Raw genomic sequence first — 20,697 nt, 5'->3', positions numbered from 1 at the left:
GTCTGTGGAGTGTGCTTCTCTCTGAATCTGAATAAATCCACTTCTCACCTATCACTTTGGCTCTCACTGAATTCTTTCTGCAGTGAGACATCAAGAACCTGAGCTTCATTAGGTCCTGAAACCAGGATCCATGGGTTTTGGCTGGGTTCTAATTCCATGCAGGGTTTTGTCTGGGTTCAAGTACTGGCCTTGTGGGTTCGAGTCCCAAATGGGTTTTTGCTGGGTTTGAGTCCCAGCACATAGGTTCAAGTCTCAATCTTGAACCTATGGTTTCAAGGGAACTAGATCCCACATGCTACAGCTAAGAGTTCATATGCTGCAAGTAAAGATCCTGCATTTCACAACAAAGATGGAAGACTCCTTGTGCCTCAGCTGAGACCCAGCACAGTCAAATAAATATTTTTTAAAAAGAAAAGAACTGGGCATGTTTTCTTTTATTTTTCCTCCTAATCCTCACATTGATGGACAGATTGTTACCTGGTGAGTCATTTCCTTCTTTTTGTCTCTTCAAGTGGGAGCAGGGAGGAGAGAAGTTACTATCATGGTCACTGGGGTGTTCAGAGCCCAGACCAGTGTCTGAGCAGAGCAGGCCACCATATTTGCTCAATGAAGTAATGGTTCTCAAAAGATATAGAGTTCAGGTAGCCTTGAGGGAAGAAATTTCAGCATTATTAGAAGTTAATTATGAGGCATCCAACAATGGAGGAATGGATAAACAAAATGTGTATACACACAATGAAATACTGTTCAGCCTTTAAAAGGAGAGAATTATGCAAGCTGAACATATTATGCAATTATGCAAAGTGAATGAACCTTCAAGATGTTCAGTTCAGCTGAGTTGCTCAGTCGTGTCCAACTCTTTGCGACCCCATGCACTGCAGCATGCCAGGCCTCCCTGTCCATCACCAACTCCCAGAGCGTGCTCAAACTCATGTCCATCGAGTCAGGGATGCCATCCAACCATCTCATCCTCTATCATCCCCTTCTCCTCCTGCCTTCAATCTTTCCCAGCATCAGGGTCTTTTCCATGAGTCAGTTCTTCACATCAGGTGGCCAGAGTATTGGAGCTTCAGCTTCAGCATCAGTCCCTCCAATGAATATTCAGAACTGATTTCCTTTAGGATTGACTGGTTTGATTACCTTGCTGTCCAAGGGATAGGCTATCCACTCCACTATTCTTGGACTTCCCTTTTGGCTCAGCAGTACAAGAGACCTGTGTTCGATCCCTGGGTTGGCAAGATCCCCTGGAGAAGGGAAAGGCTACCCACTATAATATTCTGGCTTAGGTAGTATGGGGTCACAGTTGGACATGACTGACATGACTGAGAGACTTTCAAGACATCAATCACAAATGAACAAATACTGTAAGATTCCACTTCTATCAGGTCCCTAGAGTAGTCAGGTTCAGAGACAGAAAGTAGAATGGTGGGTGGGAGGAGGATGGGGATCAATTGTTTAATGAGTACAAAGTGTCACTTTTAGGAGAGACACATCCCAAAAGTGGCCCATTGACACCGGGTCACCTCCGCAGACCCCGCCTCTGCCAAGACTCCGCCCTCTTCCAGGCCCCGCCTCCAGCCCGCCCGGTTCCACCCCTCCTCCTGGATCCGCCCTCTTTCAGGCCCCGCCTCCTCTGCTCCGCCCGGGCAGAGAGCGGAGAGCAAGCGCTGGTGACTCCGCAGACGCTGCGCCTGGAAAGGTGTGGAAGGGGCGGGGAGCGTAGGTCATCCCTAACCCGTCCTCCCTTCCCGCCCCGCTCTTGGCCGGCCAGCCGCCCTAGCTTGCGCAGACCCGCGGCCACCCGCGCCTGAACGCTAGCTCGGGGCTCCACTGCTCTGGCCTGGGGGCGGGGTCGGCGCGCGGCGTCATGCATATGCATGAGCGACTCGGCGGCTCCATTGTGCCCTCGGAGCGGGCGGCGGCGCGATGGCGCGGGCGGCGGCAGCCCCGGGGCGGCGGGCGGCGCTGAGGGCGGGCTGAGCGCATGGAGCAGCGCGGACCGGGGGCCGCGGCGGCGAAGGGCCGGGCCGGGCGGCTAGGAGGTGAGCGGACCGGGCAGGCAGGTGCGGGCGGCGGGGGCGGCAGGTGCGGGAGGCGGCAGGTGCGGCGTCTCCGGGCCCGGCGCTGCAGCGCCTCGGCGGGGCCCCGGCGGGGCTGGAGACGGCCCTGCCGCCCACCTGCCGCACCTGCGGCGCGTGCGTCGTGGTCCTGGGCCGACTGGCCCGCTGCGCGCCGAGGCGACCCCTCACCTGAGCCTTTGTTGGGGCTGGCCGGAATCCGTCCAAACGCCCGAGGTGTCTGGGCTGGAGCCTCACACGGGCCCTCACCCAAACTGGCCTCGCTCCCTCCTTTCTGCGCTGTGGCCTGAAGGCTCACCTTTCGGGCCCCTCCGGGCCGTGCGTGCCATTGGCACGCGATGTGAGACCCGCGAAGGTATGCTTTGGGGCTGGCGACCCTGACCTTTCAGCCCCCAGCCGAAATTTTGGTGGAAATACCGTTTTCCCAACAGGACATACTGAAGCTCAGGCGGGACCGTGTCCTGCCCTCCCTTCCAGGAGTGTCCTACCCTAGCCTCCCCCATCTGCTCCCCGCTGCCCTGTCCCCCCCAACCCTGCTTCTCTACCCTGCTCCTCCGAACCTTCCTTGCCTCCCCTAGACCTGCTTCCCTACATCATGTTCCCCATACTCTCTTCCCGATAGTTGCGGAATATCCATGGTGATGTATTTGAGTCATTTGTGTTATCTCAGAAGATTTCACAGGGAAATACACAGAACATGTGACTCGATCTGTAAGACAGTTGATAGGGCGATCACAGATTCACCCACCAAATCCTGTCACACTAGAACCAGAGCAGAGGGCTTCTCTTGAAGAAGCTAGATAGAGGTAACAGGTTAGGTGAAGAATTCTTAACCTGACCCGGTGAGTACTGGCCTTGGGGACTTGTCACACCCAGAGGGTGGTTCCTGGCTGGAAAAAGAAAGGTGAGATAATGAATGACAGATTCAGAAGGACTGGTAGGATATACCTTGGGAGGACTCCTAATCATAGGATTGATCTCCAGAGGCAGCCAGGCCTCCCCATGGAGTGTCTGCTAGCCCTTGGATTCAGGATGGGAGCCGGGGCTGATGATTTAAAGGTGGTCATGTCTCCTCCCCTCTCTTGGTCCTAGGGTGGCCACCATGTACCCATTTTCCACGTTGTAAACTGAGGCTCAGGGCAGGGCAGCCCTCCAGCTGTTCTCTGGAATTTCCCACACCTGGGCCATTGAGCAATGCTCCTTCCCCGGCATCTTGGATGAACTCTGAACACTTCAGCCAGTCAGTGTGTGGCCTTCCAAGTTGAGTGGCAGGACTTCAGCCACTTGAGCATGTGAGCCCCCACTTTTATGTCCTGGGACGCTTGAGTTGTTAGTTTTCCTTCTCTGAGCCTGTTTGACTCCAGTGTTCCTCTGCTTGGGGCCGGTCACCGGGAACTGTGGATTCCCTGTGCTGGAGGAGGCAGCGAGTCCCTGCTCTATGACTGTGTTGGCACTGCCCTCCTGGGGTCTGTTGGGTGGTCGCCAGGTGTGCTCCTGCTGGGTGCCTAGGCAAGGAGCATGGAGTTGGGGCAGAAGAGGTCGACCCAAGGTAACATCTGCCTTTGGAGACAGCAGTGCAGATACTCTGAGGTCCTGGGAAAGGGGAGTGTGAGGAGTGAGTTGCCTGTAGCTCTTTTACTGGAGGAAAATGTGATCTGACCCCCAGAAAGCCATGTGGCCTTCTAGACTGACATCACGCCAGGGCTTTCTGCCAAGGTCCTGGCTTCCAGTGAGAGTTGATGTGCAGGGAAAGCCCCCCGCCTGCAGGAAGCCACCAGAGGCTGGCCCTGGCCCTGCAAACACCCAGGCTCCTTCTTAACTCTTCCTCTGATGGCCAGGAGTCGGGAGGAGGGTCTGCACTCACACCACATCTCTCTCCCTTTGTCAGGAGCAGAGGGTCCCCCAGTCCCCAACCTGGAGAGTTTGTGGCTTGTCAGGGAAGAGAGCCGACTTGGTTCAGGAGCTTGGCAGGAAGTCACTGCCCCCGCTCAGTAAGCTCGGGGGTGGGGGGAACTGGAAATGTCTGTGGTCTTGTCCACAGCAGAGAAGTCATGGGGGTGGAATTCCCCAGACTCACATGATGTAGGAAGCTGCCCTGGGCCCCAGACCAGCAGCCTCCACAGGGGCCCCCGCCCTGCACCTGCCCTGTCCCCTCTCCTCCCCAGCTCTCCGGGGCTTTCAAACTGTGGTACCAGCAGCAGCACCTGCAAACTTACTGGAAATGCAAGTCTTGGGCTTCACTCCACCCTCTGAACTCAAAGTGGGGCTGAGTTCTGGTGAGCTGCCATTGGAGAAGCTGCAGTTGTGAACTAATACAGCCTGCCCTGGGACTCTGACCTAGGCCAGAGGGCCCTGTCTTCCTCCTGCTCTTCCCTTTGGGACAGCAAAGTGGGCCTGGCCAATCCAGCCAGCTTTAGTGTGGGAAATGATGGCCCTGGGCATCTCTGTGGGGAGAGAGAGCTGGCGGTGGTTGTACATTAAATAAATTTGTAGTTTGAGAGAATTATAGACTCTTAAGACATTACAAGAAATAACACAGAGAGCTCTGTATCTTTTACTGGGTTTCCCTAGTGGTAACATCTTGTAAAAGTGTAGCACAACATCACAGGAGGGTACAACTCCATCAATGCAGTTGATACAGATATTCCATGCCCACCTTCTGTATTCCCACTTGCTTCCCTTCCCTCCTCCCCACGTTTAACCCCTGGCCGCCACCTGTGTGCTCTCCATTTGTGTAATTCCGTCATTTCAAGGATGTTATGTAAAGGGAATCATACAATGTGTAACCTTTGGGGACTGGCTTTTTCCACACAGCATGGTTCTCTGGAGATTCCTGCAGGTTGGTGCCTGTATCAGTAGCCCTACCTTTTTATGCCTCCGGGCTCACAGTTGGTTAACTCTCCACCATTGAAGGATACTGCGTTTCCATGCTTTGGCTGTTAGGAATAAAACTGCTATAAATATTCACATTTTTTGTGTGTGAATATTTTGCGTGAACCTAAGTTTACACTCCTCTGAGATAAATGTTCAGGAATACAGTTGCTAGGTTATATAGTGTGTTGCGTGTTTAGTCGCTCAGTTGTGTCCGACTCTTTGCGACCCCATTGACTGTAGCCCACCAGGTTTCTCTGTCCATGGGGATTCTCCAGGCAAGAATACTGGTTGCCGTGCCTTCCTCCAGAGGATCTTCCCAACCCAGGGGTCAAACCCAAGTCTCCTTCATTGCAGGAGGATTCTTTACCATCTGAGCTACCAGGGAAGCCCTGGTTGTCTAGTAGCTGCATGCTTAGTTTTATAAGAAACTACCAAATCATTTTTCAGAGTGGCTGTACCATTCTATATTCCCACCAACCATGCTTGAGAGACCCAACTTCTCCCAGCCAGCATTTGATGGTGTCACTTTTTTTGTTGTTGGCTGTGCCAGGTCTTAGTTGTGGCATGTGGGATCTTTGCAGCACGTGGGATCTAGTTCCCTGACCAGGGATCCAACCCAGGCCCCCTACATTGGCAATGCAGAGTCTCAGCCCCTGAACCACCAGGGAAATCCCACTGTTTTTTATTTTAGCCATCGTGGTAAGTGTGTAGTGACACCTCAGTGTGGTTTTAATTTGCATTTCTCTGATGGCCGGTGATGGTGAACCTCTTTTCGGATGTTTATTTGCCATCTGTACATCCTCTTTGGTGAAATGTCTCCATATCTTTTGCCTGTCTTTTAATTTTTTTTTAACTTTTGCATTTTGAGAGTTCTTTATTTATTCTAGATACTTGTCCTTTGTCAGATACGTAGCTTGCAGATATCTCTTCCAGTCTGTAATTTGTCTTTTCATCCTCTTTGTGGGGTCTTTCACAGAACAGAAATTTTCAGTTTTTCCTTTTATGAATCATGCTTTTGGTGTCAGATCTAAGAAAGTTCTTCTGACTTTGTGCTGTATATTTAAAATCTATGACCCACTTTGAGTTAATCTCTAAGATGTGAAGTTTAGGGGTTTTTTTGTCTGTTTGTCTTCTGCTTTTGCATGTCCAATAGGTCCGGCACCATTTGTTGAAAATACTGTCTTTCCTCCTTTGTGCACCTTTGTCAAAAACTATTTCCATTGGGCATGTTTGTGTGGGTCTCTATTGAGTTGTCTCGTTTGTTCTATTGACCTCTGAGTCAATCCCCCTGCCAACCCCACAGTCTAGAGTAGCCTGTCTATGTTCTAAGTCCTGAAAACCCTGTATATTGCTCCAGGCCCCACTCAGCAGGTCTGGGGAGAGTTTCTATCTGTTGGCAGCGCCCCTCATCCCTCATTGCAGTGTTACCATCCTGGTGGTTGTCCCCACTGGGGACAACCAGCCTTCCCTTGCCTGGCTGGGTGATTCTGGCTCATAGGCCTGAGTCCAGTGACCCCTGAGCCTTCTGGAGTCACCAGCCCCTTGCTTTTTTGGCCTCTGCTTCCTGGTTGTCACGTGGTCTGGAGCTTGACTCCTCTGGGGAGGAGCATAGGGAAGGGGAGCAGGGCCAGGTGTGAGGTGGACAAGCCCACCAGATGCCTCCTTCCTCTGCTTTTCTAATCTATCACCTCTCCTCCCAGCCCTGGCTCCAGTTCTGGGATCTGCTTACCCCAGTGCTCTGTGAGAGGCCTGGGGCCCAAGCCACAGTCCCACTGTCCCCTTGACCTGCTCTGGGGTCCTGTGGAGGGACTATGGAGGAGCCCCCGCTCCATGTGCCTTCAGAACTGTGTTTGCAGAGGACATGATCGTAACCCTGCCTCCCTGGGGCTGCCCTGTCCGTGAGGTCCAGATGGAGTGTGAGCTCTGGGTTTGAGTGAGTCCCAGGGCTGCCCTCTGCTCCTGAGCCAGAGGGAGGCACTCTGAGTTCTGAGGAGGCAAGACTGAACCTCTGCAAGTTAGCTTCCCCAGGTTGTGTGTGTGTGTGGCCTTGAAATGCTTCCCCAGGTTGTGTGTGTGTGTGGCCTTGAAGCCCCTAAAAGGCAGTGGTGCTCTAGGATGGAATCTTGACACAGGTCAAGTGGGGCTTCCCCTGAGACCTCCTGAGAACCATGGCCACTGTGGTTAGGCTAAGTGGAGGTGTGTGTGGAAAGTGGCCCTGGAGTGCCAGCAAGGGCCCTCGGCCTGGTAGGTGAAGGGTTTGCTTGCAGGGGTGTCTGAAGGCGTTGGCAGCCTGAAGGAGAAGCCAGCCACTGCCTCGCTGGTTTTCTGAGGTGCTAAGTGGAAGAGAGCGGGCCCCACACGGTGGGGGGAAGCATCCCCCCTTTCCAGCGTTGGCACACAAGCTCCATGAGTGTCCGCTGGCCCCTGCTGCTGTGTCCCCATTGGGTCGCCCCCAGCCCTCTGCCCACTGCACTGTGTGTGCCTCCCTGCCTTGTTGCATCATCACCCTGGACGTCAGGCAACCTGTAGGGGTCAGGTCTGCCCCGGGCAGCCCCCTTGGCCTCAGAACGAGGGAGTGGGCACGTGTCACCCTTCTGCTGCCGTGGGGTGGGGGGCTGCCAGCCAAGGATGAGCTGCTGACCCCACACTGAGTTCCAGCAGGCAACCCACACACACACCCCCACCCCCTAATCTGGCTGGAGGATAGCTGACCCTGTGACTCTGGCATCTGGAGGGCCTGCCCACCATGGGGCGGGGTAGTGCCTCCTGGTGGCCCCCTATGTGCTTCTGGCCTTGCCTTCCACCCGGGGGCCTTGTGTGTGGTTGGAGGAGAGGGGCTGGGGTGGATTCTGGCAGTTGGGTCCTGAATACTCCCTGGCTTCTATATGTATCTATGCCTTCAAATAGGGAGGGGGAATGTGGAAGGTTTTGAGGATCAGAAAGCCTTCTTCCATCTTCCAAAGGTATCCCAGGAGTGCTTGGTGGCAGGGCCTGACCAGCAAGGGCTAATGCTGGCTTCTGAGCTAGATGTAAGGGGGTGTGGTGAGCAGAGGTTTGCCAGGGTGGGCAGTGTAAGGTCGGGCCAATGCCAGGGTGGCCTGACCACCCCACCCCACCCCGAGTGGGCCCCCAGGTCCCCTGTCACCCTCCATCCTTGAGAGCAGAGGCAGGACGGGGCTTGGTACTCCTAGCTGCGTCTCCATGCACTTCCGTCCCCCTTGTCCCCATAGCCAGAGCAGCCGAGTCTCACGTGAGCACCGGTGCGGGCTGCTTCCTGCCTCCTGCAGACCTGGCCTTCAGGCTGTTCCCAAGCCAATGAACCCCATGAACCCCATGAAACCTGCCCTGCCCCCCGCACCACACAGGTGAGTGGGGGCTCCGGCTGCCCTCCCCTCTCAGGCCTCCGAACGTGGGAGGGTGGTGGTGGAGCGGGACCCCACTGCTCTCAGCCTTCGGATCCTGCCCAGTGGGGTTCTCAGCACCTGAGGCCTCCTGACCCAGGCTCCCCACCTGTGCCTCTCTGTGCAGTGATGGTCCATTCGCATATGAGGCAGTGCCTTGGCAACAGAGTGCCACTCAGCCAGCAGGATCGCTGTCTGTGGTCACAACCGTGTGGGGAGTCGGCAACGCAGCACAGAGCCAGGTGAGCCCAGCCCTGGCCCCACCCTGGGAGGCGTCAGCGCCCAGCTCAGGTCTTGGAGGCGTGGAGCCAGGGCTTCCTGGGTCTCCCACGTCCTCTGAAACCAGTTCTTCCACGCATGGCATGGGATCCTCTCCTCCTGTCTTTGCCTGGCCTCCACACCCCAACCTGTGCACAGCTCCCCACCACTCCCACCACCCCTCTGGACCACCCCTCCCCTCTGCCCCCACCTCCACCTCCTCACCTGCCAGGCCTCTTCTCTCCAGCACTTTAGAACCACTGCACGAAGCAGGTTGTTTGCATGGTCTCCTTTAGTGATTCTCGGTTCCTTGTAGGTTTTGGGGAACCCCATGGGCCCTGCAGGGAGCCCCCCCGGCAGCTCCGTGATGCCCGGCATGGCAGGCGGCAGCTCTGCCCTGAGCTCCCCACAGTGCCTTGGACAGCAGGCGTTCGGTGAGGGTGGTGCCAACAAGGGCTACGTGCCGCAAGGGGTGTATGGCCGCGGGGGCTACCCCGGGGGCCCTGGCTTCACTACCGGGTAAGCAGGACCCTCCTCCCCTGGCAGGTGTGCCAGGAGCCCTCTGGGGGGGCGATGCTTCTTACTTGGTGGGCACCAGGGAACTGTGTGATCGGGAATTATTGTGACTTTGCTGCTCCTGCCAGCTCCTGAGATAATGATGGGGTGTCTGGGAAAGAATGGGGCTCCCCATAGGTGCCGTGTGCCCCCCCCAGCAGAGGCCAGGGAAGCGCCTCTGAGCTGAGCCTTCTGTTTCTTGCAGGTATGCGGGCGGCCCAGGGGGGCCGGGGGGCCTGGGCCTCCCCTCACACTCAGCACGGCCATCCACTGACTTCACTCAAGCAGCAGCAGCTGCTGCAGTGGCTGCTGCCGCCGCCACGGCCACCGCCACGGCCACGGCCACCGTGGCCGCCCTCCAGGAGAAGCAGAGCCAGGAGCTGAGCCAGTACGGAGCGGTGAGGCCCCGCAGCTCCTCCTGTGTGGCCCATGTGTGCTGGCCCGGAAGACGGGGGCCTGTCAGGAAACCAGGGTGGAGGACTTGGGGACATGCAGGCCATGTTTCAGGGCTGATGGAGATGAGACAGGAAGGGAGTGGGAAGCTGAGGGGAGAGGTCCCGGGCTGGGGACAGCCTGCTTGCAAGGGGTGGGCTTGGGGGTGACACCCACACTGGTGGGTAAGGTCTGGATGGTTCTTGTCTTCTTTTCCCAGATGGGGGCTGGACAGTCTTTTAACAGCCAGTTCTTGCAGCACAGTGGTCCCCGAGGGCCCAGCGTGCCCAGCAGCATGAACCCGGCCAGCGTGGGAGGGCTGATGGGCCCCTCCAGCATGAGCCCCATGGGCATGAACCCCACCCGGGCAGCGGGCATGGCGCCCCTCTATTCAGGGCAGCGCCTGCCCCAGCAAGGGTACCCGGGCCCCCCCCAGGCCCAGCCGCTGCCCCGACAGGGTGTCAAGAGAGCCTACTCGGGCGAGGTGAGTAGCCAGGCTTCCCTCCTCACGAGGGCCATCAGAGTCGTTGGATGTGAGAGAACTGGCCATACCTGATGAGGGACTCTACCGTCCCTTTGTGGGAACCGGCTTCCCCGACACCTCTTCTTCTGGGCCTTTTGCCTCTTTCCTTCCTCAGGTGTACCCTGGGCAGCAGTACCTGCCAGGAGGCCAGTATACGCCTGGTGCCACCCAGTATGCGCCTGGCCCCGGGCAGCCCCCTGCCCCATCCTCCTACCCCGGGCACAGGCTGCCCCTGCAGCAGGGCACAAGCCCATCCCTGTCCACCGCCAGCCCTGCGGGACCACACTTCAAGGTAGGGCCGGCTCCACCCGGCCTCTGCGGCCCCTGCTGGCCCTGCGCCCAGCTTTGTGGGACATAGACAGACCTTGAGGCAGCCAGGGCCGGCTGGGGAGTGGGCCCTGGAGTGCTCAGGTGACAGGCAGCCACGAGCTTCACAGGGGTCCCGACTAGTGTAGGGCAGCTCCCAGGACAGGCATGCAGGTGTGAAAGGAGCCTCTGTGAGAGGTATGGCATAGGGATTGTCAGGCAGGTACCAAGCCACTTTAGGGAGAAGTGTCCCCATTTCCTCTGCTTGCTGCCAAGTAGCCCAGCAAGGGGACAGGCCAGAGGGGTCAGGAGGGGCCTGAGTGGTAGAGATGCTGCTGGAGAAGGGCGAGGAGATGTGAGTACCTATGTCCTTTCAGCCTCTGTGGCTTCCCTGTAAATCCCTCTGATGTGTGGGGTCAGCTCTTTTTCTGTAGTGGTAATTCTGTAAATTATGAAATCTGTGTGTGCTCCCTGTAGGTTATTGGGGAACCCAAAAAGTGTATAAAGAAAAAAGACCAACACCCACCCATGCATGTGCCGAGCTCCCTTGTCCCCAGGCCTCTCCTGGGGTCAGTTCCAGGCCCTGCTCGGAGGCAGGCGGCAGCCCCACACACATGCGGTTTTCTCTCCTGCAGCCTGCAGAGCAGTTCAACGGGCAGGGTGCCAGCTTCAACGGGGGCAGCATCAGCTACAGCCAGCCTGGCCTGAGCGGGGTATGGTCAGATGGGCAAGCGGGCGGGAGGCCCACGGGGTGGGTGCGGGGAGAGAGGGCACTCAGGCAGGAGGGCATGTGGAGGCCCAGCCAAGCGCCCCTGGGGCTGCCCCCTGCCCATCCCTGGCCTGACCGTTCCCAGCGGGTGCTCCAGGAACAAGCACCCCCTCACCAGTCCACCTCCACTGTTTGTTCCACACCACAGCCTGCTCGTTCCATCCCTGGCTACCCCAGCTCCCCACTGCCCGGGAGCCCCACGCCACCCATGACCCCCGGCAGCAGCATCCCCTACATGTCTACCAGTCAGGAGGTCAAGTCTCCCTTCCTGCCTGACCTCAAACCCAGTGTGAGCAACTTGCACCCATCGCCACCTGGTGAGTGAGGTCTGCTCTCAGGACTGGTGGGCAAGGGCTCTGGAGAGTCCTGCAGGGAACTTGGGGGGTGAGGGGAGGGCTTCACCTTTATTTTCTATTAATGGAGCTCTTTGCAAATCTATTCGAGGTGTAGATCACCTCTCTAGAAAAATAGCCATGCACCCAAAGTTTTGGGTATGGTTCCAGGGTATGTGTGGGCCCCCAGAAGCCCACTTCTGATATCTGGGAGACCACTGCAGCAGCAGCAGCAGCTGGGGTCTTAAAACCCTGACTTGAGCACTGGGGTGGTAGCAGGTGGCCCGTTCACACCTCTTCTGCCTCCTGCTCCCTCTGAAAGCACCAAAAGCGCCACCGTTTTGGGTGGGGAGCGTGTTCTCTGAGAGTCATGATGCAGGGATCATTGGGCCAGGCGACTCAGGCAGGGAAGAATGGCGGGTCACCAAGATCCTGTTTCTGTTGGAGGTGAAGGCCGAGCCCAGAGTCCTAGGAGAGATGCTGTCCTAAGGCCCAGCCCCATGAAAGGGGAGGAGGGGCCACACTCCTCTCCACCATGGGCCCCACGATGGGGGCAGGGGCAGGCTGCCTGGCCTGGTGGCTATCCAGGGCTGGTGGCCTGCTCACACCTGCGTGGCCTGCTTCCAGGCAGTGGCCCCTGTGACGAGCTGCGGCTGACCTTCCCCGTGCGGGATGGGGTGGTCCTGGAGCCCTTCCGCCTGCAGCACAACCTGGCGGTGAGCAACCATGCTTTCCAGCTCCGAGACTCCGTCTACAAGACCCTGATGCTGAGGTGAGCGGACGCCTGCCCCATGGCTTGCGGCCCCACCCGCCGCCCCCTGACTCTCAGCGTCCGTCCTCCCCATGCAGGCCTGACTTGGAGCTGCAGTTCAAGTGCTACCACCACGAGGACCGGCAGATGAACACCAACTGGCCAGCCTCGGTGCAGGTCAGTGTCAACGCCACCCCACTCACCATCGAGCGCGGCGACAACAAGACCTCCCACAAGCCCCTCTACCTGAAGCACGTGTGCCAGCCGGGCCGCAACACCATCCAAATCACCGTCACCGCCTGCTGCTGCGTGAGTGCCCGTAGCAGGGCAGGGCGGGGCCATCATCACTGAAGAAGATGGCAGTGGCTCTCCTCCTTCCCGTGATGGGCCTTAGAGAAAAGGGTCTCAGTTAAAAATGTCCTGGCAGCTTTCCAGTTAGGTTCAGTAACTAGATTTGATGCTCATGTAAGCATCAAATGTTAATTATGTAAGAGAAGCAAGCTAAGCTTGCCTGTTTCCTGGAAGAAGCTCACAAAGTCCCGAGTCCCAGCTGACCCTGAATCCTTGTTAAGGAGTCATCTGGGTTCTGGCAGCTCCAGATCCAGCACTAGAAGAGGCACTTAGATGCACAGCTCTGATCAGCTTAGGTGGGAGGGAGCAGAGGCAAGGCAATCCTAATGCAGCCTTGTGGGCCTGGGATGTTATCACGTGGACCCAGCATAAGATACCAGTGGATGCTGTAGGCAGGGTGCACTCAGGGGCCTCTCGAATAATTGTGTTTCAACTGAGAGGCCGTGGTTGAACACTGGTTCAGACACACAGTGAGCTTTACCAATAGGTGTGGGTGTGGGCTCCTGACTCCCTGGGGAGGCGTGGCAGTAGCCCACCTGTGCATTGGCCGTGAGAGGAGGGTGGGCCAGCACAGAGCCTCCCCGCGCCACCCCCCGCTGACCACATCCTCCCGCTGCAGTCTCACCTCTTCGTGCTGCAGCTGGTGCATCGGCCATCCGTCCGCTCCGTGCTGCAGGGCCTCCTCAAGAAGCGCCTCCTGCCCGCCGAGCACTGCATCACCAAGAGTGAGTGGCCCTCGCGCTCCCCAGCTCTGCTGGGGCCGCTACCACGCCTGGCACGTCCCCATGTTAGACACGGCTGTCTCCTCGGGGTCGGGGGCTCCATGCCGGGGGAGCGGTCAGTCCCAGAATGGCCCTCAGAGGTGCTGAGCTAGCAGTGGCCTAGTCCCGCTTGGCAGCCCTCACTCACGACTTGCTTTCCCCTGTTGGTGTCAGTAAAGCGGAACTTCAGCAGCGGAACCATTCCTGGCACCCCAGGGCCCAACGGAGAGGATGGGGTGGAGCAGACAGCCATCAAGGTGGCCCTCAAGTGCCCCATCACCTTCCGCAGGATCCAGCTCCCTGCCCGGGGCCACGACTGTCGCCACATACAGGTGGGTGGTCACCCCAAAGCTTTTGCTGCCGTTTTACTGTTTTTGGCAAATGTGGCCTCTGAGCACCTCAGCTGGTGGGTGGCAGGGCAGGCCAGCCCGTAGACAGGCTGCCTGGCTCCCCTGCCCTCTTCCCTCAGGCTTGGCTTTTGTTTCTTCTAATATTATCCTAAGTATAACAGCCATTTTACTGGGCTCTTGGGGCTCCATTGTATTTTACTTATGTACTATTTTATTTACTTATTTAGCTGCACTGGGTCTTAGTTGTGGCATGCAGATCTTCAGTCTGTTGCGGCACATGGGATCTTTCAGTTACTATGGGCAGAATCTTTAGCTGTGGCATGTGAACTCTTAGTTGCAGCATGTGAGGTCTAGTTCCCTGACTGGGAATCAAACCCAGGCCCCCTGCATTGGGAGCACGGGTCTTAGCTACTGGACCACCAGGAAAGTCCTGGGGCTCCCATTTCAAACAGCGTCGGGGATGCAGGGCACAGTCTGCTCCCTGCCTTGCCCCCAGGAGCAGCACCTGAGGTTCCTTCTGCAGAAACACTCTGTGGGTAGACACGTACCTGCACTCTCCCCTCAGCCTCCACCTTTGGTTACATAAGCAGTATACCCATCGCTCTACATAATGTTTTTCTTCCACACCACGTCCTGGAAGTTGTTCCCTATCAGCACGGTTGACCAATTCTTGCTTTGGCCACATGTCATTCCCATGAGGGCTCCGTAGGCATCCTGTCTCTTAAGTGTGTGAGGATGGTGCCACGGTGAAAGCCTGGCACATGCGCCTTCTCAACATGCAGTAAATAAGCCCCACGTCCCTAGAACTGCAGGGCTGGCTCTCAGGGCATGGCTGGGTTACCTCTAGCCCCAGTGTGAGTAACTGTCTCCCCTTTCTCTGCAGTGCTTTGACCTGGAGTCCTATTTACAGCTTAACTGTGAGCGAGGGACCTGGAGGTGCCCCGTGTGCAAGTGAGTGTGTCAGAAGCGGTCCCCGTGGCTCTGGGGGCGGGTGGCACGTTCTCGCAGGCTGTTAACAGTCATTTCCTTCCATCAGCACTGAGAAGTGCCTGCCCCAGATGTGAGGATGGTGCTGCTCTAGGCAGGGACCTCATGCAGGGTCACCTCACACCGGGGGCAGAGATGTGACGGGGTCCGTGCCCCAGGTCAGGTCGGGCTAGCCGTCTGAGCTGTGTCCCCTTGGTTTTCTACAGCAAGACGGCGTTGCTGGAGGGCCTCGAGGTGGACCAGTACATGCTGGGCATCCTCATTTACATTCAGAAGTAAGTCTTCTTTCCTGCAGCCCCAGAGGGCAGCCCTGGGACAGGTGCGGAGACACCCCGTGCTGAATCAGCATGGAGCGGGCTCAGCTCCAGGCCATGGACGGAATCCACGTCCGACCTGCATGCCACAGGCACGTGGAGCGTGCTGGGCAGCCACGAGCATTTGAGTGGAAGGTTGGCCTAGAAACAGTGCAGGGCCAGGAGAGGCGGCGGGGCAGGTGGTAACCAGCCCTGCTGTCCCTGCCCAGCTCTGACTACGAGGAGATCACCATCGACCCCACGTGCAGCTGGAAGCCAGTGCCGGTGAAGCCTGACTTGCACGTCAAGGAAGAGCCGGATGGGCCGGTGCTGAAGCGCTGCCGCACTGTGAGCCCTGCCCACATGCTCATGCCCAGCGTGATGGAGATGATCGCCGCCCTGGGCCCGGGTGCCACACCCTTCACCCCCCTGCAGCCCCCCTCAGCCCCAGCCCCTGGCGACTACCCCAGCCAGGGTGAGTACAGGGGACTCGCCCTGGAAAATTAGGGCCCTGGGCGATGATCCAGCCTCTCCCACCAGTCTGCCACCTGTGAACGCGTTGCTCTGAGGGCCACGAGCCTGGGGGCCTGGTTGGGGACTTGGGGTTACAGATGCCCAGCTGGGTGGTGGGGGATGGGCAGAGGTGCCCGGGCTATGGCTGCACCCACCTCCCCAGAGGTTTGGAACAAAGGTCTGTGTTGGCACACTTCCAGACCAGCCGCATCCAGCCCTGTGGGTGGGAGTGTCTGGGCGTGGTGGGTCCCATTCCTGTCCCCTCACAGCCTCCTGGCAGTGCATGACCACTTCCCCCAGCAGCAGCGAGAAGAAATGCCCTTTCCCAAGTAGCAACTTCATAAAGGCCAACATCCTCTGGGCGAGCGCAGTGAGTCCCGCCCGTGCTGTGGCCAGTCTGCCCTCGTGGCTCGGCCAGCATGAGCCCCCTGCCCTCACCTGGACCTGGCTCTGCTCTCTCAGGTTCCAGCTTCCTGGGACCCGGGACCTTCCCCGAATCCTTCCCATCCACCACGCCCAGCACCCCAACCCTGACTGAGTTCACCCCAGGGCCACCGCCTGTCTCCTATCAGTCTGACATTCCCAGCAACCTCCTGACGCCAGAGAAGTCCGGCCCCTGCCTCCCAGGCCAGGTCAGTGTCGAGTCAAGGGGCTGTGGAGCTGTCCCCCCAGGGAGCCCTCGAGCCGTTTTACTAGGTCGTTCTCTCCTTCCTCAGATGGCACCAGCAGGTCACCTGGACCCAGCCCATAACCCTGGGCCCCCGGGGCTGCACGCCCCTAACCTTGGAGGCCCCCCAGGGCCCCAGCTGCATCATCCAAACCCTCCCCCAACATCCCGGCCAGCTCTGGGCCCAGTGAACTCGGGGCCTCTCAGCGAGCTGGCCTTCAGTGCTGCCACAGGCATGATGGGGCACCCTGTGTCTGGGGCAGGGGAGGCCCCGGAACCGGCTCTGGACGTGAGTACTGGGCCCTGTGTTGGGGAGCACTTGGAGCTGGGGCTCGGGGGTGCTTATCTGTTGTCCCCAGGGTCCGTGCACTTCATAGAAGGAAAGACAGTGACTCCTCCATGACTTCCAGACTCGGGGAGAGCTGGTTGGGTGATGCCAGCATCTTTGTTGTCAGGTGTCCAGAGTAGCTGTGGGGTGATTGTGTCCAGGCACCTGGTTCTCGGGACCTGCGCGCCAACGTGGCACATGCAGAGTCCCCGAGAAGACTTGGCTTGTGGCCAATGACACCGGCCTTAGGGTCTGACTTGACTTGTCTGACTCACAGGTGGTGTGCGAGCCAGAACCAGTGCATAAAAGACAGGTGATTGTCCCTCCATCCTGATAAATGAATACAAAGTTCAACGTGAAAAAATGTGGCAAGCACAGCTCAAAGCAGAAAATACCACCTTCTGCATTCATGCTGTTCGTGTTCAGGACCCCTCACGGGCCGGGGTGTCCCATGTTGTCCTTGGACAGCTTAACCCGAGTGATTCCTGGTTGCAGAGCAGTCTTTGGCAGGAAGAGGCCCTGTGAGGAGCAGGCTGAGGGTTTCTGGTGCTGGCCTGTGTTGGAGGCTGGCGGGGGGGCACCCCACTTCCCGGCTGGGCCTGGGGACCCGGTTGGGATGCTGTGGCAGGTCCCAGGCCAGAGCTGCTATCAGGTTTGCTTTGTCCCCAGCTGCTTCCAGAACTGACCAACCCCGATGAGCTGCTGTCCTACCTGGGCCCGCCCGACCTCCCCACGAACAGCAACGATGACCTGCTTTCTCTCTTCGAGAACAATTGATCCTATCTGTCAACCACCTGGCTGGCAGGGACGTGCCCACCGATGTCTCACACCCTTCTTTCCAGCCCAGCCCCACCTGACACCAGCGGCCCTCCCCACGTGTACACCTGGAGCTGGGACCCGCCTCCGACACCTGGCTGCCGGAGGCCGCACCGCACTGGCTGGGAAGGGAGCCCTGGGGCAGGGTTCTCACTGGCCCAGTTTGCAGCTGCAGAACTGTTTTTGAGGAGATGCCCAGCCCTGCCCCCATCTGTGCCAGCCCATGCTTGTCCAGCCCTGCCTGGTTCATGCATACCCACCACCCCTGAACTCCAGCCTCACCCAGGCCCCCCACCCCGCCTGCTCCCACCAGCCTGCATCTTGTCCACCGTTGACCTTTCTGTTTCAATGACCCGTTTGGCCCTAGGCCAGCAAGGAGTGGGTTACTCTGTCCTGGGGCCTGGTCTCGCCCAACTTGCTATGGTAGTGGCTTCAGACTGAGGCTGGGGGTGGGGGGCTCTAAAGCACAACAGTGTACATAGTGTAGAAACACTAATAGATGTAGGGTGGCTGATTCCTCTGTGCAGGTTGGGTCTCCGTGGGCTCCTGTCCTCACCCATGTGCAGGCCGGGAGGGGTGGAGGCAGCAGGCTCCCTCCTGCTGGCGTTTGGGCTCAGACTCGGCCCCATGTGCAGATTCTCCAGCAGCCTGTTCCCCCAAAGTTCCCCTTTTCTGTAAGAGTGAAGAATTGGTCCCACAGTGTTTTTTAAGTCCACCTCTCCTCCCACGTGCACCCTGGGGCCACGCCAGGTGGGGGAGGAGGGGCCACCACACTCTAGGTGCAGGGCCGAGTCGTGTCCCCTGTCTGCCTGTCTCTATTAAAGGACTCCCTCGTGGTGGGCCTGGCAAGTCCCTCCTTCCTGCTCCACCTGCTTACCACACATGGGCGGGGCTCCCTGCTCAAGGCAAGGACCAGCTATTTGCAACCCGTGGTAAATTTCCTTGTCCCTGGAATTTTCCAAGTTGGCTCTGTCTAGAGAGCTATTTGTGAAGTGTCACCAGGGCTGGGAGACACATCTGCCACCACGTCACTGTGTGGGCTTGCCTCAGGCGTGGAGCCAGCTGTGGGGCAAAGGGGCAGGGTCTGAGTGCCTGACCAGCTGCATACTGGTTCATCTGTGCATTCATTGCCCAAGTGGCCCCGTGGGCCTTCCAGTCCAGCAGAAAAGGCTTATGAGCCCTGTCGGGGAGAGGGGGGAGCACAGCCAGAGACCGGCCCCAATGGATGTGGGGCAGTGTCCAGGATGGGGCGGCTCCAGGTTGCCCACTGACATTTTGAAACCCCAGGTGTGTGCCTCTGCAGCCTTGTTTCTACCTGAGGGAACAGAAGTAGAGAAAGGCTACGGGAGGAACAGTGGCCCCAGGGTTGTAAGGGGCAAAGAGGCAAGCCCCAGGGTTTGCCCAGAAGCCCACCCCAAGGATAGGTAGGCAACAGGGTCAGAGACAGGCCCAGCACAGCCCACCCCTAGGAGGGAGGTGGGGGGGCACGCTCCTACCTGTTCTGGAGGGCATTAGGCACAGCTGGGAATGTTGTCCCAACTTGTGGTCTTGGTGGGCCTTTGCACCCTCAGCCTGTAACATTCTGGATGTTGGGTGGAGTGGGGAGAACAGGAGGTGGGGATGAGCCAAGATAGCTTCTAGCTACTCAAACTCTACCCGTGGGGGCAGGGAGTGGGTCTGAGGGGAAATTGCACACCATCAGGGCCCCCAGCTCCGATGTCACTGCAGCATCTTTTCAAACACAGCAGGATGAAATTAAGGTGTGGGAGTTGATGAAATGTGATTGCATTCCTGTAAAACATGACACCAAATATATACATTTCATGGATTCACACACATGAGGCAGTGATGAAGGGAAGCAAGATGGTCAACGTGTTGGCCACAGTGCTTCCTATCAGAACAGCATGGGTATGTCCAGGGAGAGTATCAATGGTGTCCTCATCCTCAAGGGGAGCGGTGGTTTCATGAGCTTCACATGCTTCATATATTGTATATCCCAGTAAGTCCTTGATGGCTCAGCAGGTAAAGAATGTGCCTGCAATGTTGAAGACAGGAGATGTAGGTCCTATTCCTAGGTCAGGAAGATCCCCTGGAGGAGGAAAATGGCAACCCGCTCCAGTCTAGCCTGAAGAATCCCATGGACAGAGGAACTTGGAGGGCTACAGTCCAAAGGGTCACAGAGTCAGACACAAGTGAGTGACTAAGCACAATGTACATACCAAATACACAACTTAAAAAGCCAACTAGGCCTAACGGAACCGTTCACTGGACAGCAGCAGAATACGTGTTATTTTTAAGTGCATGTGGAACATTCTCCAGGAGAGACCACGTGTTAGACTGTGAAACAAGTCTCAATAAAAAAAAGTTGAAATCATACAAAGAATGTAGTCTGACCACAGTGAAATGTAGATAACAGAAGAGAAGACGCTTATCTGCTGGAAAACTCAAATATGTGGAAATGGACACTTCAAAAACTGAAGGGTCACAGGAGAAACCACGAATGAATTACAGTATAAAACACTACGCAAATTGTATTTTGTGAGCAAAAAAAATTTAATTTTGGCTGTGCTGGGTCCTTGTTGCTGCACGGGCTTTTCTCTAGCTGCGGCAAGTGGGGTCTACTCTTTGGTACAGTGTGCAGGCTTTTTATTGTGGCTTCTCGTTTGGTGGAGCACGGGCTCTAGGGTGCTTGGACTTCAGTAGCTGTGGTGTGTGGGTTCAATGGTTGTGGTTCCTGGGCTCTGGAACATGGGTTCAATAGTTGTGGGGCATGGGCTTAGTTGCTCTGTGGTATGTGGGATCTAACCCGTCGTCTCCTGCATTGGCAGATGATTATTTACCACTGAGCCACCAGGGTAGCCCTACACACCAAAATTTAATATGCAATTAAAGTGGTTTAAGTAGGGAAATTTATAGCTATAAATGTCTACAGATAGGGAGCTCACTCAACCTAACTACCACTGAAGGCAGTAGAAAAAACTAAATCCAGAGTTCACAGAAGGAAGGAAATAACTATTAGAGCAAGCAAATAGGAAAACAATAGAGAAGCATTGTCAGCAAAGTTGTTTCTTTGAAAAGCAACAGAATGAACAAACCTTTAGCTACACTGACTAAAGGAAAAGAAACAAATGACTAAAATATGAAATGAAATTCAGGGAAGTTACTATGAGCTCACCTTGGGATCAGTCAGCCATCCAGTTCAGTTGCTCAGTTGTGTCCAACTCTTTATGACCCCGTGGACTGCAGCATGCCAAGCCTCCCTGTCCATCACCAACTCCGAAGCCTACTCAAACTCATGCCACTGAGTCGGTAATGCCATCCAACCATCTCATCCTCTGTTGTCCACTTCTCC

General features: G+C 57.0%; 1 protein-coding gene across 5 annotated transcripts; it reads left to right on the top strand.

Annotated features, from left to right (window-relative positions):
* Positions 1-1,606: 1,606 nt before the first annotated feature.
* ZMIZ2 (zinc finger MIZ-type containing 2) lies at positions 1,607-19,725 on the top strand. Of its 5 annotated transcripts, XM_043463457.1 has the most exons (21): positions 1,849-2,042; positions 3,171-3,370; positions 8,183-8,317; positions 8,481-8,595; positions 8,928-9,130; positions 9,372-9,564; positions 9,819-10,082; positions 10,237-10,413; positions 11,063-11,140; positions 11,345-11,513; positions 12,156-12,300; positions 12,378-12,588; positions 13,250-13,355; positions 13,566-13,723; positions 14,625-14,692; positions 14,935-15,003; positions 15,252-15,496; positions 15,997-16,166; positions 16,251-16,490; positions 16,807-16,842; positions 17,199-19,725. In XM_043463457.1, the coding sequence occupies exons 3-21, from the start codon at positions 8,268-8,270 to the stop codon at positions 17,304-17,306; spliced, it is 2,805 nt and encodes a 934-aa protein (XP_043319392.1). In that variant the 5' UTR covers positions 1,849-2,042; positions 3,171-3,370; positions 8,183-8,267; the 3' UTR covers positions 17,307-19,725. The 5 variants fall into 5 exon arrangements, with proteins under 5 accessions (XP_043319393.1, XP_043319392.1, XP_043319391.1 ...); XM_043463458.1 differs by lacking the exons at positions 1,849-2,042; positions 3,171-3,370 and adding an exon at positions 1,607-1,699; XM_043463456.1 differs by lacking the exon at positions 3,171-3,370 and having other exon boundaries at positions 1,850-2,042.
* Positions 19,726-20,697: the final 972 nt, after the last annotated feature.

Source organism: Cervus canadensis, chromosome 3, assembly GCF_019320065.1.
Source record: "Cervus canadensis isolate Bull #8, Minnesota chromosome 3, ASM1932006v1, whole genome shotgun sequence".
In the NCBI taxonomy this organism is placed as follows: domain Eukaryota; kingdom Metazoa; phylum Chordata; class Mammalia; order Artiodactyla; family Cervidae; genus Cervus; species Cervus canadensis.
The sequence above is the reverse complement of the archived record's forward strand: the minus strand, read 5'-3'. Positions and strand labels throughout refer to the sequence as shown.

What these genes read in the sequence shown, in the direction of transcription:
- ZMIZ2 (XM_043463458.1), top strand. Translation starts at nt 8,268, where the DNA reads ATGAACCCCATGAACCCCATGAAACCTGCCCTGCCCCCCGCACCACAC. An exon ending in ATCCTCATTTACATTCAGAA is followed by an intron (nt 15,004 to 15,251) that starts GTAAGTCTTCTT and finishes GTCCCTGCCCAG; the next exon opens with CTCTGACTACGAGGAGATCA. An exon ending in TGGCGACTACCCCAGCCAGG is followed by an intron (nt 15,497 to 15,996) that starts GTGAGTACAGGG and finishes CTGCTCTCTCAG; the next exon opens with GTTCCAGCTTCCTGGGACCC.